We start from the raw sequence: 23,176 nt of genomic DNA on the forward strand, positions 1-23,176 counted from the left end.
GTCTGTACTTTCAGGTGAAGAATATAAAGGTAATATAATTGCTTGGCAAAAAGAAGAAAACAAAAGGAGTAAGAATAAAAAGGTGGAAGAATTAAATTTATCTTACATTTAAATTTTGGTAAAATGGCACTGACGATGCGTCAATAAGGTGTTTGGCACGTAACCCCAGTTCTGGCAACGTTTCGAGTAGGAGCTGCCCCAGCGCCACAAACCCTGGGGCGGTGTGCGCTCCCCTATTACCGCTGCGTCCCAACACGGTCCGGAAACAGCAAAACCAGGAACGGGGAAGCCAAAGAAGCATACAAGGTGTGTGTTAAAATTTTGGGGTTCAACCGCTAGTATGTGAGTGATGAGGAGAAACAAAGATTATGTTACTTTCTCCCCTTCTAACACCGAGTACAAAGTGGTTCTGCCGCTGCAGGGCCAGCCCGGACCGAAGGGACCCCGTGGGGGAACCGCGATCGCAGCCGGATGGGAAGGACACGGCCGTGCCTTTCCCCAGTGCCATCGATTCATCCGAGGCTGCAAACAGCGGACGCAAACACCTGGATGGAAAAATCTGGGAAAACCCGATCGACCCGGAAAGCCGGAGAGCGCGCGTTGTTCGGCTCTCGGGGATAACCCGAGTGAACGCGCCCGGGCACCGAAGCGCCGCCCGGCCGCCCCCCGCCCGAGCGCAGCCCTGCAGCCGGAGCGCTGAGGGCGGGGCGCGGCCCCACCTGGGCAGCGGGCCCGCCCCGCCGTGAGGGCCCGGCCGCGGCCCGCCCTCCCCTCCCTCCCTCCGCCGCGCCGTCAGGTGCCGGGGCGGGCACTGCGCCTGTGCGGCGGCCGCGGGCGCAGCCAGCCCAGCCGGCCCCGGCGGGACGCGGCGGCGGCACCGGCGGGGAAGATGGCGGAGCCGGGGGCTGCGCGGAGCCACCCGCGGGCCACAGGTAAGGGATGGAGCCGTGGCCCCGCGACGTGCCGGGGGACGGCGGCTCCCCCGCCCGCATCCCGCGGCTTCTCCCGGCGCTGTCCCGTCCCGTCTCCCGCCGCCCGGCGCTGCCCGAGCCCCGGGGAGGGGGCAGGCGGGGGTCGCTCCCCGGCAGGTGCCGCCGGGTCCGGCCGCCATCTCGGAGGGATGGGGCGGCCGCTGTCGGCGGGAGCCGCGGCGGTGCCGGCGCTGGGCGGCCGCTCCCGAGGGGACGCGGAGCGGGTCCCGCCCGCGGCTCCCGGCGATCCCCGTCCTTGCCCTTTGTGGGGCGGGAGGTGTTTGCCATGAGGTGGCTTTTGTGCCGCCGCGATTTCCCCGGCCGCCGGCGGTGCTGCCGGGGCGGGCGGGCGGGCGGCAGCTCGGCTGTGCCCCGAAGTGCAGAGCGGGGAGGCAGCGATTTGTAAAGCTCCTTCTCGGCGGTGCCTGGGCCTGCCTGTGCCGGTGCTGCCCAGCCCGGGCAGCAAACTGGTTGGGCGGGTATCGGGCGTGAACACCGCACGCGGAGCCCTTATATAGGCACGGCTCCTGGTTAAGGTCTCTCCTCGCTGCTCGGCGAACGTAACTTTTAATTTCCGAGGATCAAAAGTGTGTGTGGGATGTGGTGGAGGTTGCTGTGCTGTATGTGGGGAGCAGCACCTGGCATGGGATCAATTCCTCCAGCACCATGAGATGTTGGGGCCAAGGCTGGTGGTCGTGACTTTGGCTCATGGCTTCACATGTAGGTGTTGGGGTGGGTCTGGCTGCTTCTCCTTCACATGACTTCCCCTGGGCTCAGTATGGGATGACTGGTGATTAAGGTGTTATGCAGGTGCTCATTACACTTTTACCTTAATTATCTGGTATGGAGCTTCTGCTTTGTGGATGGTAAACCATGTAAACCTGGTGCATAAGAGGGAATTAATTTCCCCGTTTGTCCTAAGCCACTGTAGTGACTAAAAGTAGCTTTACAATTGCTTTGGGAGATAAAGAAGGATTACTCTTCCAAATTTATGGAGAGGGAATCTGAGACTTTGACTTCTCTGAGGTAACACAGTATGAGGAGCCAAGGAAGGAGCTGGGAACACCCTTGTTTGCTGTTCCTCACCTTTCTCCACATGTTCAGCAGTTGTGGCTTTTGCTGTAAGGCTATTGCCTGTTGAGCAGTCAGGCACTTCTAGGGCTTGGGTCTCCATTTCTTACTATTTCACGTGGAAGACAGGAGGAAATTAATGTTCAGAATTCATATTTGTGAGGATTTTTTTTAACCTCTTTACTAAAGCATAGGGAATTCTTCCCAATATTCACTTGCATTCTTCCCTTTTTTTTTTTTTTTTTTGTGTTTTTTTTTTTTTTTTTTTTTTAGTTTATACATTCTAACTTCAGAGGCAAATGTTGCAAAAAGCCTTCACTCTTTATACGTATTTTTCACCCTGTATGAGATTGGGAATCCATAGAAAAGGTAGCATGTACTCTAATTAAAGATGGTATCAAATGGGTCATGTGTTGTAGGGCATGGACAGGCACAGACAGATGTCATTACTTGTGGTCAAGCATTGGCATTTGAGCACTAATGCCCAAGGAAGGCAGTATATATAGAGTGGTCTTGGCCAAATTTGTTATTTGAATTGTCTGCTAGAAGATAATACACGATGTGGTGTAAAAGATTGTGTATGTGTGGGGTGTGTTACAGACAGCAATATGGATGGCATTTGGTCTCCTGCAACAGAGAATGAGGCTCTCTTTTGTGTGATTTGCCAATTTTGTAACAAGCACAACAGCTACTAAAGTGAATCATTAACGTGGATGTGGAAATGATGATCTCTTAATTCATGTTTGTATGTATGTCTTGGTCCTGGAGTCCTTGTCGTGGTCGTAGGGAGAGCCTTACCTCTCTGTTCCAGAGTAAAATGCTCCTTCCCATGGTGTTGTTCTCCAAAAGGGTGCTGCCAACATCAGGCAGTGACTGTAGCCACCGTTCCCCTTCCCCAGCTGTAGTTCTCTGGCAGCATCTGAGTTTTGATCTGTAAGATCCTCCAGTGCTGGGGGAATTGCAAGCAAGGCACTTCAGACTGTCTGCCCAGACCAAGCTGTAACAAACAAGCCTGCAATAATGGAATTTTTTTGCATCTCTTTACTACTAGAGGAGAGTATATTGTTAAATTGTTTCTAATTCTGCAAACAAGGAGCAAAATTCTGTGGCACAAGAAAATAATAATTGCAGAGCTCAATTATATCTCTTTGCCAAAAATCAAAGGCATGAGGCAAACAATAGTGTGAGAAGACACTGTAGGAATCTTTTTGTCAGGGAGAGTGTTAGGTGACCAAAATGTAGGCATTATTGCTGCTGCTGTCTATAGTAAAGGTAATGACTAAAGAGCATTTGAAGGACAAGTGGCTCAGTATTGAATCTCTTGTCTTCCTTTTTGCTGCCTGGTGAGATTTGCTTAAAGTATGTGCTAGGAGGTTGAAAGACTGGACACTTTGATTTTCAGAGTAAGATGTGTTTGTTGGTTGTTTGGGGTTTTTTTCCGTATAGAAAACATGATCATGCCTAAAAGAATTTAAGAGAAAAAATGATGTGTGCCATCCTAGACTGTATATCACAAAACCAGTTTGTGTGAAAGGAATTAATGTGTGGATTCCTTTAAAAATACTGTGTGGGTTTTTCTTCTTGATCTCATTGCTTTTCCAAGTGATTTCTCATAGGCCAAAATGGTTTAACTAATGTGTACTTACATTCTTCTTTTGTACTGAACTGTTTTCTCTCATATATGGACACTCAAGGTTGTTTATCCCCAAGGTTAATTCATGTGCTGCTTTTCATGTGATACTACCATTTGCAAGTGTTGGCTTTAGTTCAGGGCAGTTAATACACTATCAAGGTTACTGTTTTGGTATTTAAAGTATTGGCTTTGTCTTTAAAAAAGCAAAGTCAAACCTCTTCCCAGTAAAGTTCACTAAACAGCAGTGAAGAAAAATTTCTTGCCTTTGCATTCCAGGACTGCAGCAGTAAGAGGAAGGTGTATGACTTGAAATGCACAGGTTAGGGAAGTAAAGCATCTGAAAGCTTTAGTGTTTATAGGACAGAGTTGTCTAGTGTCACATAGCTCCATTTGCTTTGGTGGCTGGTGTATCCATAGCAGTGGAAAGGCATCAGGAATGCTTTTTTGAACATTAGGTAATTACTTCTAGATGTGCTAATTGAAGCAGCATGTATGTATTTAATGTAAATGAAATTATGTATCCTGTGTGATGATACTGTATGAAAATTTATGTAGTAAGGCTTTTTAAAATCTCATTAATAAATAAAATACAATTATAACTTTTTTGTTTATCAGTCATTCAATGTATGTGAACCAAAACTGACAGGGGAAATTCTTAAAAAATCTTATGTCTGGCATTCGCTTAGAAATGCTTTCTAAGGCTACAGAAATAAAGCAAGGCCTTAAATTCTGTTAGATGATTGGAAAAAACATCTGATTTCCCTCTTGTGTGTTTCACCTTTGCAAGAAGGTCCCACTCTCAGGATTATTGAGTAGCTTGTTTGGCTCTTCTCTTTTACTTATCTTGACCACTCCTTGTGAAATCAGGTTTTTGCCCCAGATCTCTGATAGGGTATTGCAGCTTCCAGCCCTTTGTGACTGGCTCAAGCTGTCGAGCAGATCCTAGAAGCAGTAATCCTCAGTTTAGATTTTTGCATCAATTTATATTATGCTTTTTTGTTTAATATACTGTTTTATGGAGTTTTTATAAATAACTGAACTGTACAGGCCCAGTTATTTATAAGATGAAGAGAGATGAAGCTGATCAGGAAGTTAATGCAAATTTTGGGATTGCTAACTGCCTTTAGTTACCTGTATTTCACACTCAGATTTAACTTTCTTGTGGACATCTGCTGGTTGAGAGGGAAAATCTGGATAATATGCTTAACTACTGGAAGGAATAGTAATGCTCAGCCAAGGTTATTGGAGTAATCAAAAGCAAAGTTCACTACTGTAACAGTAGTGAACTTTTAATTTGCCTATTTTAGGTCATTTCACATAATTTCTGGGTTATTTTGCTGTAATTGACTCGTGTTTGGTTTCATCACAATTTGATATATTACTGGTGTGTTTTCTATGCCTGGAATTAGTGCATGTAGGAGCATGGTATGTATCAGTTTTCCCAATACACTTGTGTTCAAGCAGCTTACCCAGTGAAAAAAGTGACTCAAAGTCTTGGGTAGTCACATTACCCTGGGGTGACTTTAGATAGGATATTTAGAAATACCTTTCACTGTGTCTTATCTCCACAATGATTAATGATGATGATGTGTCACTGTGCAAAGATAAGTGGGTTTCACAAAGTGGAAATCTATCTAACCATTAAAAAAACCCTCAAGATTATTATGTTGTTTAAAAGACTCATGCATCTGACAGACTTTGTCATTCAAATAGTACACTATTGTTTTTCTTCATTTGTGTCATGAAGCTGTCAAGATCCTAAAACCCTAGCACTCTCTGTGGATCTGAATGTTGTAAGAATCTTAGCAAAGGACTTCTTGTTGTAGTTAAATAGTAATCCAAATGTTTCATATGGAATTACTTCTGGCTCTGAGTTGTCCTCTGTGTATGTACATATATAATGCATGTACATTTCAGGCTTTTTGCAGTTGTAATGAACTAATATATTCAAATGCTTGTTGGTCACATTCTTAGTTTTTGTAATTTTATTCTTGTAACTCTTAAATGCATTATCCACTTTCCCATAATTATTTAATATCTATGCCCTCTGTGATCTGAAGTTTTGTGAAGTATTGCGCTTCTTTTAGTTTAATGTATTATTTGTGTGCGTGTCATCTTTGTTTGCCAAATGTCAGATCAAACTGTTTTGCCCTAAATTCTGGGATGTCAATTTTGCCTTTGCTCTTGAATATCTGAAGGCTTTTGCTGCTTCTTTCATGTGTTTGTGTCTGCTTTCCTTTGATCGAGGGGGAGCTGATTATTCTTGTAGTATTGAGATGCTGCAGACAAACGCCTGCTTTGCTGAGATTGATAAAGCATTTCTGTGATCTTTGCATAAACTTCAGCTACACAGCAGGTGTTTGTTGTTTTAGCAGCTTTTCAGTAAGAAGCTCCAAAGCAGTGATGAATAGAAGAGGTATTCCTGATGTTGTGCAGGGTTTCCACAGTTGTGCTGTGGTAGTTGTTTGCTTAGGTGTGAGCTTGCTTTAAACTGTTTTTCTCTGTGTGCCAAAGTTTGTTTTTTTCACTGTGTTTTCACGTTACTTTTCTTGGCATAAAGATGCCAATAGCCATCTTCTTGTGTTAATGTTTCACTTTTGTTATATTCATTCCTTTACAATGTGTAAAATGCAACTTTTTTTTTGTTCCAGTGTTACAGGTATATGCTTTTTGATTGGACCAGTTGGAAAAACAATGTCAAACTCCATTTCTTCTAATGATTTAACAGAAGAGATTGTTTCCTGTGCATCATATAATGTTTAACTTTTTGAGCTCTGTTTTTCCTTCCTAAAGCAAATATACATTTAATGCAGTGTTGGACATTCAAATCCTTTTTTCTGGTTTGTGAAAAATCTGTAAACTCTTATTTTCTGTATTTTGAGTATAGAACAGGTGAAATTGCCTAAGCTTTCAAAGGCAACCCCTTCAGTAGTAATTACATGTGTTGTTTTGTAGTACTGTGTGATTGCATTTTCTTTCCAAGAGGACCAGTCCATGGAATATGTATTGACTTGGTGTGATCTGATGAGCATTTTAGTCTGGGGTGTCTTCTGCATTGTTACTTCATGCCAGAGCCAGGTGCCTTGTTGGCTTTGTGCATAGTAATACATCTGCTTGCACAAAAAGGAAAATGGATTTTATGCCCCATAACCTTAATACCATCACAGGTGTGTTGTGCATTCAACCAGTTTAGAAGAAATTACATGAAGCTTCATAAATCTAGTTTTCTTTGTTGAATAGTTTCTCTTAGATACTTCTTTTTCCTAGTAGTGATTTCAATAAATATTATGAGTGAGAATTTATCACTTCTACCTGAGATTTTGATAGGATGGGAATGGGTGTGTTAGATAAAAGTACATGCTACCATATATCAATTTTTGGATGCCACTGTAAAAGCATATCAAAAAATCTTCAACAAAACAGTGGTAACACTACTACGGTTAGTACAATTTTGTCTGTTTTGGTGCCGGATGCTGGAGGATGTGTTGTGGTTTTGTTTCACTTAGGAAGATCTGCAACTATGCCTTGCCCAGTTCGATCCATATGAATTATCAAATTACTTGTTTCATGCCAGGCAGAAGTCATCATGGCTCTGCTTTATTTCAGAAAAATGCTCATTCAAATAGTTATTGTTTGAAATTAATTTTGCTCATGGGGGTGGAATACTGAAATTCTTCATGTGGCTACAATCAAAAGAGAAAGATACAAACTTTCCAGCAGAACTCTGATGCCTTGTCACTTTAGTGATAGATGGAGTGAGAGCTGGAATATTCCAGTTTGAATAAACTAGCCTTGATTGTTGAGTTGGAATAAACTTTTGATATCCAATTCTGTTGGGAGTAAATTAAACTTAATTTTGAAAAAACTCCAGCCATGTGAAACAAAAATATTTTTTATGCTCCTAAGTCTGCTGCATGACAAATCACCCAAGAAAGGCCCTTTCCTTTTGTCTCAGAAGGGAAAACAGGACATATTGCAGTGTTTATCCACACATCATTACTGTGATTTTTACATATTTTAAGGGATTTGGTTTCCCTTTCCATGGGAGGGTGATATCAACAAATGGGAAGTGTCTTCCTTTGCCTTTTGCTGGTGATTTGCCTGCATCTTGCCAGTTTTCATTCCCTTGTTTGTGTTGAATGTGACATCTGTGTGTGTTTGCAGACCTGCTCTGTGTCAGGGGAAAGAAACCTCAGGGAGAGAACTGGAATATGCTGTTGGGCCTCTTAAAATGTTGATAAACAGTGAGCAAATTATGGCTTCCAAAATAAATGGTGGATGAGTTCTAGTTCTCCTTTCCCTCTCCTGAAGGGAAGGGAGCCAGTAGGACTTTACTTTCATGCTAGTGTCTTGACTTTTGATACCATGCATCAGCCACAGGGCATATTTTTCCCATATGCTTAATGGTCTATTAATAGATGTAAGTATTTCCATTATGTTTCCTGGGTTTAGTGGCTCTAAGTGCTGTGGTTACAAGTAAACATGGCACTTTTCAATAGTCAGAGGAAGTGGTTTTTAATGATGCAGTGAAACAAGAGGGTGACCTTCCGTTGGCACAAATGAGTTTTTGATGAGGTTCTGGATGTGAGTGCTGTGTTGCAGGGTTGTGAGCCAGGATGTGTTTCATGGCTTGTTGAGGCCAGGTTGTGGCACTGAATGAAAATGTTTGAGCCCTGCATAGGGAAGAAATGGTTTAGGGAATGTATTATGGAGAAAGGTTGTTTTTTTATGGCATTATCAAGTTACAGAACTGAAGGAAAACTTGAAACAGAAATAACTGAACAGATTGAGGCATTTACAGATAATGTAAATAGCTTGGTTTTCATAATAATTTTTGTATTCTATGGGCAGTTTTGCATCTCTTCCATGCCTTGCAGTATGTTTTCCCTGATTTGGGTTGGGAGGTTTTTGCAATCTCTGCTCTTATAACAGAGTTGCTGCCATTATCCAGTCTTCCTTTAAATCTCATACAGCCAAAGGATGTAATGAAAAAGTAGCCTACCTTTGAATTTTAATATATTCAATCTGTGATGAAGTTGTCCAAATCATGTGTGAACGGAGCTGAAAGTCATGTTACACAGTACAAGCACATCCACTTTCAGATCCAATTTTTGTCATGACTGGTCTGTTTGAAGTGATGAAGGTGAACTGAATACTATAAAGAAAGTCTTCATGCAACCTCCTTGTAGTGAGTACTCCCTAAAGCATAGTGACAAGCTTACAGGCCATGTAGCAAGTGAAAAGGTGTTTAAAATAGCACAGTGATGCTCCTGGAAGATCACGAAATTCTCTGTTGATGAAAACCCCTGCACTGCAAAGACCTTCTTGCTGATAATGGTGCCTACTTGCTGATAATGGTGCATCTATGCTGTTGATAAAATGAGACCCTACTAAGATAACTCTTAAGATTTTAGAAGTTGGCTTTTTATTTTTCTTTCTAATGGTGTTTTCTTCCTTCCCTATTCCCATCCACTCAGTCCTGCCTACAAGGTCATAAGGGTAGCCGCATTAGTGAGGGAAACTGTCTCACTGCTGTCCTCCCTGATGCCTAGAAATAGGCATTAATGGAGGGGTGTAAGATCACAGCAAGTATACAGTAGGTTAGAGGACTTAGAGATGTGTCCAAAAATACATCTTGACTTTATCTTCTGTATGTACATATTCCCTTGCTCTAGTCTGCTTCTTGCCCCAGTTTCATAATTACACTCAAAACAGTAATTCTTGCTCTTGCTGCCCCAGCAGAGATCACTCCATTCCATCCAGCCTAGGGAGGGAGGAAGAGAAAAGCATGATGGAGGAGACTGGGCCCATCAGATGGGCTCCAGCAGGAATTTACCTCTCACCAGCCCACCTGCCTCCTGCAGTGGGACCCCAGAGGGCTGAAGTAGCTCTGAAGTTTTTCTTGTGGCAGCTGCAGGGGAGGCAGAGAGACCATGAATAGGAAAAAGGTGGAAACGAAAAGAAAATGCATTCCATGCTATTTAACCTCTGCTTCAGGCATTACTGTTCAGAAATAGAGAATCACCATATCAAAGAGCTCTTTGAAAATCAAAGGTAACAAAAACAAATAGGTCGAGGAGTGTTTTCCTAGCCTTCAGAGCAGCTCTTGGTTAATGTGTTGCAAGTGTGATATACTTACTTAAGTTATAGACTTGGAGAAGTAGAGGGACAAAAGTCCTCAAGATGGTTTGTTAATGGCTTTTTTGCACTGAAATGAATCTAGATATCTCCTGGTGATGCATGCATCTTGAGAAATTCTGATCAAAACCTCCATGGTATAAAGTAGTACTTAGAAGATGTAATTTTTCTATTCTGACCCAATGGCTGAGAACTGTTGGATCTGAGGAGCAATGATTCAAGCTGATTATATTATACAGTCCTTCATAAATTTGTACAACTGAAAAACCCCAAGAAATAAAATTCTTAAAGGAACGTGGAAAACTGCTCAGCAACTAAAAGCTAGCTATAATTCCAGCATTTTAGATTTGAAAGCATTCAGCCATCCCTATCTGTTTCCAGCTGTGTAATCTATCCATTACCTTGTACCTTGCCAGAATAAACCAAATTTGTTCTTCTTGGGTGTTGCTCAGTAAAGAAATGTAGTTTCACTGTTGTCTGACAGATTCCAAGTGCTGTTGTTGGAGAACAGTGAAATAAATAATTATACATATTTATTTGTAGCTACAGCTAGAGTGACATTCTTTGAGTATACAGTTTGGGGTCTTTGGGAATTTCCTGTGTCAAAGTTTACACAGACTGGTAAGATGGTGTCAAGTTTGTAGAGGAAAAGATTTTCAGTGTGCATCATCTAGCTCTGCTTGAGAAGATGGCTTCTGGTTCTGGATTTAATGGAGCATGTTACGCTGAAGTAATCTGCCCCTAAGTCTTCAAATGTTTAATCAGGAACAAGAATCTCTTAATCTTTTGCCGCTAGTCAACTGTCTCCTTTTGACTCAGAAATATTTGGTGCATCACTAAAAAAGTACTAAAAGTGAAGACTTTCTAGTGAAGACTAGAAAATATTTCTTTCTTGCCAGTTAGATGTTCCTCTTGCCTATGCACAGGAGCAATACTAAAATGTTTGCTTGCTTGTTTGGGAGAAGTTAATTTCAGATCTCATTTGTATTCTCAGGTAAGAAGTTCAGATGCTGATCTACTGGGGAAAAAAAAGTGTTAGTTTTGTTTTTGTTTATAGCATTAATCCTCATTAAGGTAGAGAAGGTGGCTGTTTGTGATTATACATCTGTAATTTTCTTTGTCCCATTGCCTGTGAGCCCAGATACTTTCTTCTACTGTCAGCTAAGGCTTAGAGAGCAGCCTTCTTGTGTGTAGGCCTACACTTCCCTTCTTTCCAACTTTTTACATGCAGGACAGCAGATGGCTTTTGCTGCATCCCCAACTCCTCCTGTCCTCTTCCAAAATATTTACTGGTTTCTATTTCTTTAGCCAGCTCAACCTACTCATCCCTCTCCTCTTTTTCCTTGCTATGGGTAGGCAGGTTTTTCAACCCCTACTATGTATCTTTTGATTTGTATCTACATGTGACAAAGTTCTGGAAGAGTGTAGGATTCCCGTATAAGTGCTGGCTTTCAGCCTAAGTGTTAGGTGATATGGAGCTCCACATTCAGCAGAGCTGCTCTCTGTTGCCACAGTCATACAAAAGCCTTTCCTTGTACAGGTGTGTCCTGAACTTTGCTCTGCCCACAATTAGTCTGTGTCTAATCAGCCCTGGCAAGGAGCTCCGCAGTCAGCTGCCTTTGCTGAGAATCCTACAATGAATGTCTCTCCAGTGAGGCAAGGTTTGTGGACAGATAACCTCTTGTTATGAGACCAACCAATTACAGTCCAGACAAGCAAGGTTCCTTGCCCACCGGTCTGGAGAAGGAGCAGCTTGGTTCATGATACATGGAAGTGGAGAGGAGAAAAGAATAGGACAAGTCAGTGCATGAGCCCTGAGGTTCTTGAGACAGCAGCTGGTTCCTGCTCTCACAGACGCACAGGATGTTGGGGCCCAGCCTTTTATACTGGAACACAGCACCTGTGATCTTTTACTGTGCTGCAAGGTGGCAACTGCTGCTCAGGGTGGTTCTGGTCAACTCACTTTGGGTTCTAGAGAAGCCCTAGACAAGAGGGTGGGAATAAAAGTTCAGATGTCTAATTTGCTTTGAGAAGTATTCTAGGGGGTTACTTATCACTATGGAACATGAGAGAACACAAGCGCACACTGCTGCTCTCAAGGTAAAGAGAAAAGGGAAGTTTATTTTCTGACTCCAACATTTATAGTTTTCCAAAAGTGACAGTGGATTGGAGGGTGACAGTGCCACCTCTCCAATGACACTGGACAAACTAACAGTCCATCAAATTTCGCCTCCTCCATAAAAGAATGCAAAACAATTTATTTACAGAAAGTGTGTGAGAAAGTTCGCTACAAAAATGTCAACATCAGAAAGCTAAGAAAATCTTAAAAAATCAAGGCAACAGTTACTGGCTTTGCAGGGTGAATATTTGCTATTATGTTTCAAGAACTGACTAGGTGAAGTTGAGACACATCTCTTGGTGTTTGGAACAAAGTGTACAACCCATTGATGGTTTTGGTTTTTCTGTGCTTATATACAAAATGAAGCAACCCTGGTGAGTCATTTTATTAACCATGTTGTAATGGTGGAATTCCAGATTAGCAAGGGAAAACAAAACTGGTGAAAAAGAAATAAACAAAAAACCTCAACCCAAACAAAAATCCCCTTTTGATGTATCTTTCATGTCAGTATGTTTTGGATGTATACTTCATGATTTTTAAAAGAATAAACCAAGAGAGAATTGATGACGTGTATAATCATTGTATGCAATTTTCAGATTCCTTGTAAATGCTGGAGATAGCAATCTTTTGAATGCACTCTTGCAATAATTGCTGAGTATTAATAAATTTCTGAGTATTAATAAATTTAAATAGGCAGGCAAGACTCTTTTCTCATGTACTGCTGTTAATTTGTTCCTGGGTTTTTCACCTAGGTTTGCACTGTATAGTAAAGAAAAATGGCACTACAGGTTAGCTTGCATGCAGAAACATGATGGAGTCTCAACTTTCCTTGTCTGTGACCTTCCTTTGTCAAGGAAAAATATCAGATGAAAGCTTGCTGGAATAAGTAAAAATGTCAGCCATAACACTTAGCAAGCTTGGATTTTTTGTTCTTGGTATTGTGGGATTTATGGCACCAGGCTGTGGGCACATCTGGAGCTAAATGAGCAGGCAGGCACTTTGCTGTGACTCTGTTTGCAGGGACTCTGCTGTTACAGGCTTCTGCCATTTCTTTAGTAGAAAGGAATTTAATGGTTTCAAGTGTATCGTATCATTAAAGCAGTGGCAGCTTTGCTATTTTTCTCTAAGATTTTTATGGAGGATGCCAGAGCTAGGAGAGAGTAAGAGATCCTGCTGCCACCTACAGCACCAGCAAATACCAGATCTGTTCTGAGCACATATGTGCTGTTCTTCAGTGTTTCAGGATTTAATTTACTAAGATAGTTAGGGATATGCAGTAGTTATCTGGAAAAACACCTTTTCTCTTACTTAGCTGAGCTGTGGTTCTCACTAGGAGCCATAGCTGGAACCCACTGTCAGAGCCTTACGTGCCCAAGGGCAGATTTTTTTCAGCAGATTTGAGGGGAAGGGAATTTATGAGGCCAAGTACAACTGCTTAGTTTCAGATTTAAGGGCTTTCAAAGTAATTATAAAAATGTTCTTGTTATTTAGCTTTGTTTTATTTGACTTGACAAAAAGTTCAGTGCCATATAAATAAAGGAGGGGAATAAGGTCATATTTTGAGTGTTATATAAAATATCATTAAGTTTTTTTGCCTTTGAAAATAGGATATATTATATCCTATTTATAGGGTATAATAAATCTGTATATAATACAGATTGCCTGCTAAGTATAGAGAACTATCAGCTCTTAACACTTTGCTTGTAGCATGAGGGTGTTTGCTTTTTAAAATGGCTGGCAGAACAAATTGCAGACAGGAGGAGTGTGGGGTTTTTGTGTACAGCACAGACGTAGAGGAGATGGAAAGTTAAACTTTGGACCAGAAAACTATGGAGAAAGGTGGAGATTTCCCTTACTATTTTCATGTCTTCTCTTTTAAAATACAGTGAGATGAAAGGTGGTGTCGATGAAAGGTGGTGTCGTTTCATTTGACTGACAGAATGAGAGTAGTAGTCAAATGTGTTTTGGCAGAGGGGTTTTTAAACTGTGTCCTTATATATGTGTGTGGAGGCAGGGGGGGGACTACAGAGCAGTATGTGTTGGCAGGAATAGTAGGAACAGCCCACTTTATTTTAGGAAGAGTTGGAAGGAAGAGGTATGAAACTACACTTTTTGGACAAGGAACATGAAGGTAGCCGAATGCTAAGAGAAAGTGATAAGGGAAGAAACTGTAACCTCAACAAAGGTGAATCTTGTACCTGATTTCAGGAAAGTGAGGAGGTGTGAGGTCTCTACTGTTCAAAGCTGAGACACTGAGCATCCACGTGTCTTCTGCATGGACCTTGTGTTGGTGTATAAGCAGCTGCAAGGCAGCATGGGGTTAACCTCAACTTATTGCAATGATGGATAGCTTTCAGTTTCAAAAAGCTGCATTTGAACTGTATCATGAAAACATTAGTAATCTGATTTTTATGCCTTTATTAACACTATTGTAGCCTAAGTCTTAAAGCATGACTGACATGGACCGTAATTGAGGTAGGATTGACAGCTCTGATGTCGGTAGTAAGGAAAGGATCCAGTTTTTCTTTCACTTTTTCTGTAGAAGCTTCTAGGTTCTTCTGAAAACAAATAAGATCTCTGCTTCAGCTATACTCGGGTAAGTTCTGGCAAGTTATTCAGTGATTTTTCCGTGCAGCTGCCTGTTTCTGAAGGATTGTCAATGAGGGGAATGTAGGAACAATACAAAAGGGTATTATTTGGTGCTATTTACATATAGTATGTTGCTTTGGTAGCTCATGCTACCAAGACATGGCTGTGGTTATATATATGTTATCAATAATGAGCAATTGGTATTCCTTTCCTTAATCCTTCTTAAGATGCATTGATTTCCTTTTTCCTCCAATATTGCCTATCTACTGTAAAAAAATCTTTATTAGTTGAAGTCACTAACTCATGACATTTGTTTTGATGTTTCCTTTTCTACTTAGCTTACGTATTGAGGTTTGAGTTTTGCAAGGAAGACATTTGCTAATCAGTGACTGAGACTTGATCCTCTAGAAGGGCATAGAGCTCTTTAATCACTTGAATTTGAAAAAGACAAAAAAAAGGTGTTGGAGAGGAGACAAGACATTGGAAAGTGGGTGGGTATGTTCTTTTGTTTTTAGAGGTGCTGACTTAAAAGCAAGAATGAAGCTCATCATTTTAATGTTGAATCTCTGAAAAACTATGGAGAATAAATAAGACAAGCTAAAATTAAGCAAACCCATGCTTAATAAAGAATAACATACATTAATTAAACAATAAACAGGGTCCATATACATTCTTATTTGGTGAAGAAGTGTCATTATTAGAGAGTATTACATTGATTTTCATTGTAGTCCTGTTGCATATTTATTTATGAATGTAAAAACGTAAGGGTTTTGTGTATTGATTTTTTTTCTTTCCTTTAGTCAAATCTCTGCTTATAAAAGGATCTTTTAAAAAGAGCATCCTGCTTCTGTTAGATGTTACTGGAAAAGAAAATCAATGTATGAAGTTGCATACTGAAACATCTACTGCATTGACTTAGTAATCTTTAATCCTGCATGTAAACAGAAAGAAAAATGCTGTTCAGTAAGACTATTTTCATCTCACTGTTTGTTATTTTTCATCTTCTGGTAACAGGTTTAACTTCTGCAGCTTTTATGTGCGCATATATATATGTACACAGAAGAGTTCTTCTGAAGTGTTCTGTATTTATTTGTATTTGGAATTCTTCTACATACAGTCACAGGAAAGAAAATGGTGTGCATCCCTTTGGTTCAGTGGGATTTACTGTCATGATGGGGAAAAGAATAATGGGATTAAGATTAAATAAAGGTTGAGAATTTTATGTTGGCATTACTGCCCTGCTGTTGTTTCCTCGTGACCTTTTGCAAGCATCGCTCTTGCTGTGCTTTCATTAAACTACAAAAACTCTGAACTCTCTTCGGGTTTGTTTCCTATCTCTGAGGTTAACAGGGCATGAGCGCTGTCTATTTCATGCTGCTCTGAGCATTCATTTGAGCAAGTGCTGAACCTGGAAGTGTATATTGGAAAGCTGCTACTATTACTGTGTTAATTTGTTGAAACTCTGCTAAGCAGTACCCGCTAATGAACATCTAAAGGTTTGTCACAGTTTTAGAAGATATTGTCAAGTGCAGATTTGTCAGTGTTACACCGGGAACTGGGTTAATTTCATCTATTTTAGGCATTCCGCTTAAATGTTTCACTTCTCATGGAATCAGTTTTGAGGTTGTTTTATCTCTTTAGCAGTCCAAGGAGATAATTATGAAATTAAATATGTAGTATTTCAGTTCCTTTGCTATGATGCTTTAGCTGGCTTCTTTCATTCTTCTCAATTCTGCTGTTCTATCCTTTAATTTCCTTGAGGTCTGTTCCTCTGAGAATGTAGAAGTGCTGCCTTCATTTAGGAACCCAAAGGCTGATGGTGCTTAGTGTAATATGTAATGGAATAGAAAAATATGAGCTTGAGATAGTCAAATTGTTAGAAAACCCTGATTTTAGAGCTCTTTTAGAAGCCTTTGATCCTTAGCTGAAAACTCATCATTAAACATCCCTTCCCTGAAGGAGTATATGTTCAGCTGCTTAATGTTCTTCATTTGTCATCAATAAAAATGTAGAGTTTTGAGATTCTACCCCCCAAAAAAGAAAAGTTTAAATAAAAACTTCCTCCTTTGCCTATTACATGTGCTGTGTAATTTTTCAGCTGTTAATAAGCAGGCAAATGAAGACAGTTGGTATTTTGAATATACCTGTATAAAATCCTGCCATTTCCTGGATGTGCCCTAATGCCTCACTGGTGGGTGAATGCGCAAATTGCATTACTGTGCACAATTAGGTTCTCTGCAGGAATTCATCTGACATCTGTCTGCCCTGGTTGTCTTGGGCTCCCTTTGAGTAGAGTGGAACAGGCACTTCTAAATTCCTCCCTCAGGAGGAGGTGACAGGTCTGAGAAGTACCCCAGCTCTTCTTGTAAAGCAAGTGAGAAGGAAGCCGAGAGCTGCTGGCTCTCAGAGGTGAGCATGTGTTTACTTGGGCAGCTGAAGTTAGGCTGAATCTCACCCTTCTTGGTACACTGGAGGTGCTGCACCTGTCCTAATGTACTGCTCTGCAAAAGAGGAGACAATTTGTGGCTGCCATCCACTTCATGATATGCTGACAGCTGTAGCAGTTGCTTTACTCTGCACTGCTCAGGCTTTGAGGATGCTCAGGAGACACAGGAGGGCTGGTTATGGCCTCTCTGTGCACTGCTGAAGCTGCTGCCTGTGAGCCCAGGTGCAGAAAGGGGGGTGCCATTTACAAGTCAGGTTTATCGTTTTTCTTGCAAAGGTTAAGTGTCAGTCTGCTCTGATGTTTTCCCCTCTGTAGCAGTGTGTTGCTACTGGTTGACATTTCATGGAGCCACAGCTCAGCCAGTCTTTCTCAGAGGCCTTTTGTTGACTCACAAAGATGTTGTCAGTGGGACTTTACCAGTGACAGTAGTTTGTTCCAAGCTGCTGTCTTCCTCAGTACCCTTATTGGCCTTCCCTGGTGTGAGACTTGAAATGCCCCATCTAGGCAAAGGAAAGCTGCTTGTGATCTGTGTGACCTGTATGATGGGCAGGATGTGGCCAGCAGGCTGTTGGTTTGGTACCACTGATTGGTTGTTGGTAATCACTCAAACCTCTTATCACTTCATTTAAATCTCTTCTTCATTTAAGAAGGCGGGCAAATTTCATGGGATGTTCACTTTCAATTATAGATGTGTTGATGAAGATATTTGTCATGCTCTTGCTCCTCTGGCTCTGAAAGCTTATTCTAATCATCAAAAGAATTGCAGTTCCATTTATACTGTATATCACTGTAACTTTTGACCATTGAGGTTACAACATGTGCCACTTAAGCAAACAATGTGGTGTTTTAGCTTTTTGCAATATAGTAATTGAATAGAAATGTGGGATAGAGGTTATGGGAATTGCCAGTCTCTGTTTTAGAAAAGTCTGTGTAAGGTAAACCCATATATATACATGGATTCCTGTAAGGTCTGTCATCCAGCAAAGCATTTGGGATGAGGTTTGAAAATATTTTTAAAACCCCAAAAATCATCAAGCTTCAGGTTTTTATTTGAGTTTTTGTTTTGATTATACAAATTGTTTATCCATATAGGATTTTTTTTTTTGCTAAATTGAGGGTAGGCATGAAGATTAAGACTTAGCATACTGTATTAAATCTGTTAATTGGACTTTGATATTGGGTACATGTTTTGCTTATTATGGGCTTCCTGATGAATGTAAGATTACTTTCCAGATACAACTAGAAGGCCACAGAATTAGCAGGCTCTGTAGGCCCCTGCTTTGGAGATGAAGCCATTACTGGTGCATCAAAACTCTGAATAAGTGAAACCTCTTTTTCTGCATAATTTCCTAAATACAGGTAGTATTTTATCTTTGACCAGTACTCCTGCCAGAGCTGCCTTATGTAATTTTTAATGCCTTATTACTATTAAAACTATAATCACTGGGGTACAGGGACTTCCTTTTATCTTGTGTTTCTAATGCATGGTGCAACTCTGAACCAAATATTAAAGACTTTGTGCAATTTTTTCCTACAATAGAAAAGAATTTTTTTTCTCCCAAAGAAAAAACAAAGTCTATCAAAATAGTATTTTGATTGAATCCTTAAAACATGGTTAAACAGCAGAGTAAAGGAATACACTGAAAATAAAGGAACAAGGGGGAAATATATCCAAACGAGACCATGGAAGAGAGCACAATCTCTGGAAAGTTTAAAAAAAATTAAAATTGCAAGGCAAGCATTTTTGAGGAGCAAACTGACAAAGACATAAAAAGAACAGTGAACATGCCACCCTTGATACAGACCCTGCCAGACTTTGTGGTAGGTTGCTAAATTGTCCATGTGTGAAAGGAACAGTCAAGAGACATAAGGCTGTATCACTGAAGCTTAGTTACTTGCTTTAGTGTTTGTGTGGAGGAGCTTAGGGCTGTTTCTTGTCCAAGTCTTTCTTAAAATGGAATATACCTTGATCTATTGCTTAAATTATGTTTGATGCTACAGGAGATTAGTCTTAATGCAAAGGTTTAAAAACTCTAGAGAAATGAAGAATGAAAAATGAATGTTTTCAAGCAAAAAACTTGAGAAGGTGAAATATGATACACTGGGAAGAGTCTATGAGCTTTCTGTTAGGGAATATATTTTGAACAATTGGGCTTCTCACAAGAGGTCAGCAAACAGGCAAGGTGGAGTGGTCCAGAAGAAGGAATATGCTTGGCTTTTCACAAAGATGTTTGTAGAAACCATCAATAAAGACACTGAACATCTTGAAAGCTCTTTACTGACTGGTTCTTTGATGATTGATGTGAAAAAAAAGTGTGAATACTGTGATGGGGTTTTCTGTTGAATAGGTTTTAAGAATGGTCATGTGAAGAGTACTCATTAAAGTTTGTTAGAAAAATGAGCACCAAGTGACTGAGCAGTAAATGGCAGATAAATTTCAGTATTCATTGGTACAGACAGATGTCAGGAGTAATGCCTGTGGCAGACAATTTATACACAATGAGGTATTTTGAATTACCCAGTAACACTGGGGAAGGCAGCCTTGGAGGAAGGCCAGTTGGTGGGGTGACAGCCTTCTCTGTTCCTGATTCCTTGTGAGGATGGGTTTGGCTGGGATCTTCTCAGATCCTGTGTCCTCACAGTTAGTGAAGCTGCCTGTAGCTGTGAGAAATCTTTTGTTCTGAGTAGTATAAATGATCATTCAGAAGCTGGTTTTCTGTGGAGGTTTTCTATGCAATACGTGTGAGTGAAACTTTTTTTAAAACCAGTAATTAAGGGTTTGTTATAGAAGTATTTCCTAAATATTATGTATGATTCTCTTTTTTTTAGAGAGAAACTCTATCGGTCATGTTAGAATTATTGATGTTAATTTTAAATAATTTAAAAACCTTGATCTCTCTACAGAATTTGGCATATTTGAAAAGATTGCCTGTTATAAATGCCTTTAGCCATTGTTTGCACTATGAAGTCTCAAATCTATTTGAAAGGTAACTTTCTGCTGAATGTATGCAACAAGGAAAACTTTGTCAAGCCTGCCTCTTGTAAAATCTGCACGTCTACTCTGTATTTTCTGCTTCTTTTCTTGTACAGATTAAGCATCCCATTTCATAAATATGTAGCCATAATGTAGGCTTGCAGAGATTTTCATTTATCTGTTAAAGCTAGGAGTAATTTTGAGAATGAAAATTTAATTATATAGAGAGGATTGCCTTTTTTTCTTATTCAGTATTTTCTGTTTTTATCAGATATAAATGTAATCCTCCATACCAAAATGAATTCTTTCTTATTTGTTTATATTCAAAGGGACTTTTAAAGTTGTCCTTTAAAATCCTAGGATGGTTTTAATCAAGGTTGAACAACTTTTTTTTTTTCCAGAAGCCAGAAATTGTTGTGTTTTTTGAAGATGATGGTGTTATTAGTTTCTCTCAAAACATCTGCAGTAATGCTATTTCTAGAACATAGATTGCCTGGTGCCACTGAGCAGAAAAGCACATTGTTTGTCCTGTAGGTAATCAGATGATCTTGTAATTGTGTAGTGGTATAAAGTCAAGTCAGAGTTCTTGGCTCCTGCTTTAGAAGGCTATTTATCCTTACTGTGTTGACATTTTAAATAAGGCAAATGGTGATATTAATGAAGTTCAAATATTATGGGTTTTACTTGTAAATGTGCCAGTTCTAAAAGTTCCAAGGTAAGTGGAGGTAGTGTATTGAAGACTTAACACGGTCCAAGATTTTAATTTTCCATTCTTGATTTCACCCCCCCCCTCCCCCCCAATCAGTTTCCTGTATCTAAATTTGCATGCGTGGCCTAATATGCATTTTTTCCCTCTGTCTTTTACCTTCAGAAATGCAATCACAGTATTGTATTTGCTTGTTTTTCATCCTTGTCCAAATGTCCACCTCTTTATCTCCTCACTGTACTGTTACGTATATCCTGATTGTCCAGAACTAGACTTTGCAAAGGAAAGCAATCCTTGCATGTCACTTCCATGCTTGGCTCTATTGGTTTCAAGATCAAATCAAGAGCATTGCTTGGCTGTGCTGCAAATCTGCATGCTCTCTTTAAATTTTGAACTGTGTTTGATGGAGTATCTTATTGAAATCTCATTCTTACATGTCTATTAGATGGACACCTTGTTTTTCCTTCACACAGCTGTGTAGGATACAGAAGTTAGTTTCTAATTCTTGCATCAGTTGGACAGGATTGGAACACTGTCTAAAATGCTGGCATCCCTGATTGCATTTTTGCTTGTTTTGTGAATGCCTTTTCATTCAAGACAAGGAGAAAGGGAGATGCCTTCCCTGCTTTGCCACAATCCAGGCAGCAGCACTTTGCCCTGTCCTGGCGGTGTATCCCATTTATCTCCCTGTGCTGCCCTGAGACAGCCTTCTGCCTAGCCCTGGTTCCTTGAGCTTGGCTGTTATGCCTGTTTTGACTAACCTTAGCTTAAGGCTAAGGCTGTAAGGCTGTTCCACAGTCTGCTCTAAGTTTGGCTCATTTTAGAATGATGCAGACTATTTCTTGTGCTTTTCTCTTTTGACCCACAGAAGAATTACTGTTAACAACATGCAAAAGTACATTGATATCAAAGAACTGAAGTTTTGACCCTTAAAAAGGGGCACTGTGCTCTGAACCCCTCTAGGCCTCTGGGATGTGCACATTAAGGGAATTTTCAGTGGATTACTCTAAAAGATTGACTGGCTTTGTAAAGTATTCTGAACGAGGGCTTGAGTGACTGCAGAGAATACATACTAGAAGAGCATGGAGTTTAATCCTCATAATACCTAACTTCTTCCCACATACACTATTTGTTTGTTTTTCTTTTTAAAAGCTTTTTTTGCCTCTGGAGGCTTTCAAAGTGATGCTCTTTCTTCCCTAGTTTCCATATACCAAAATAGTTAGCTTGGTCTGGATTTTTATGTGTGCAGATGATGGAGGATGCTACTGCATTATTACATGCTCCTCGGTGTTCTCAAATGAATAAGATAAATAAGGAAAATTAAATGGTCTCAGTTGCTCCAAGTGAAAGCCCTTCCTCCTTGCCCTGTAGAGCCGTCTGTGCCCTGGATTTTGATTCACACAATGATGTTTCTTAAGCAAAGACCAGGGCAGTGATTGTCCCCCGGTACTTGGCATTGGTGAGGCTGCACCTCAAGCACCTCAAGTCCTATGTCCATTTCCAGACCTGTCACTACAAGAAAGAGGTCAAGGGGCTGGAGCATATCCAGAGAAGGGCAACAGAGCTGGGGAAGGGTCTGGAGAGTAAGTCAGTGAGGAGCAGCTGGGTCTCTTTAGCCTGGAGGAAAGGGGGCTCAGGAGAGACCTTATCACTCTCTAAAACTACCTGAAAGGAGGTTGTAGCCTGGTGGGGGTTGGACTCTTCTGGCAGGCAACCAGTGACAGGAGTAGAGGAAATGACTTCAGGCTGTGTCAGGGGAGGTTCAGGTTAGATATTAGGAAGAATTTCTTCACTGAAAGGATTGTCAAGCATTGGAATGGGCTCCCTCCTGAACCAGTGGAGTCATCACCCCTGGACGTGTTCAAGAAATGACTGCTTTATTTAACAGGGTGGTGTTCAGTCAAAGATTGAACTCAGATCTTGGAGTCTTTTCCAACCTGAACAATTTTATGATTCCATGAAAAGGATATACATTTGGATGGATAAAGTTAAAATACTGCAACAGATTAAATAGTTTGAAAGAAACAGTTATCATACTCAAGTGTAGCATTGTATTAAAGTGAATGATTAAATAAATTCAAGCCTTAAACAAAATCCTAAATCAAGTGCATCAGGTTGTGTGGCTTAGGTGTAAACTTCCCTAATTTAGGCAGGCTGACACTTACCTCTGAGCTTTAAAGAGTTGTGATGTCACCTTCCTCCTGTGTGCCAGACTGCTCCAGCTGTAACCTGCTGAACCACTCAAGGCAGAGGTGTTGGGTGAGCTGCTCGGGACGTCCCTTAATTACCAGCAGTGCACAGGGTAACCCTCCCACCCTCTCTGCCTTGCCCAGTCAGCGTACAGTCACCTTCCCAGGGCAGGCAAGAAGGTGAGGGATCTGCGGGGCAAACGTAAAATAAAAATCCCCAAATAGGATCTGCTGCTTGCAGGCTTGAGCTGTTTTGGTTAGGCACACTCTGGATTGCATATACCTACACACACACACTATTTAGTAATTCTGTTCCCAAGGCCAAATATTTCTACTTGAA

The 23,176-nt window shown here is 40.7% G+C and overlaps 1 protein-coding gene across 1 annotated transcript in view; it reads left to right on the forward strand.

Annotated features, from left to right (window-relative positions):
- Positions 1–854: 854 nt before the first annotated feature.
- MAP7D2 (MAP7 domain containing 2) overlaps positions 855–23,176 on the forward strand; it is an 80,633-nt gene continuing 58,311 nt past the window's right edge. The window contains exon 1 of the mRNA XM_084200868.1: positions 855–932. Coding sequence (XP_084056994.1) covers positions 890–932 — 43 coding nt within the window. The 5' untranslated portion in view covers positions 855–889. The remainder of the gene's footprint in view (positions 933–23,176) is intronic.

This window comes from Fringilla coelebs, assembly GCF_963513975.1.
Source record: "Fringilla coelebs genome assembly, chromosome: 2".
NCBI lineage: Eukaryota > Metazoa > Chordata > Aves > Passeriformes > Fringillidae > Fringilla > Fringilla coelebs.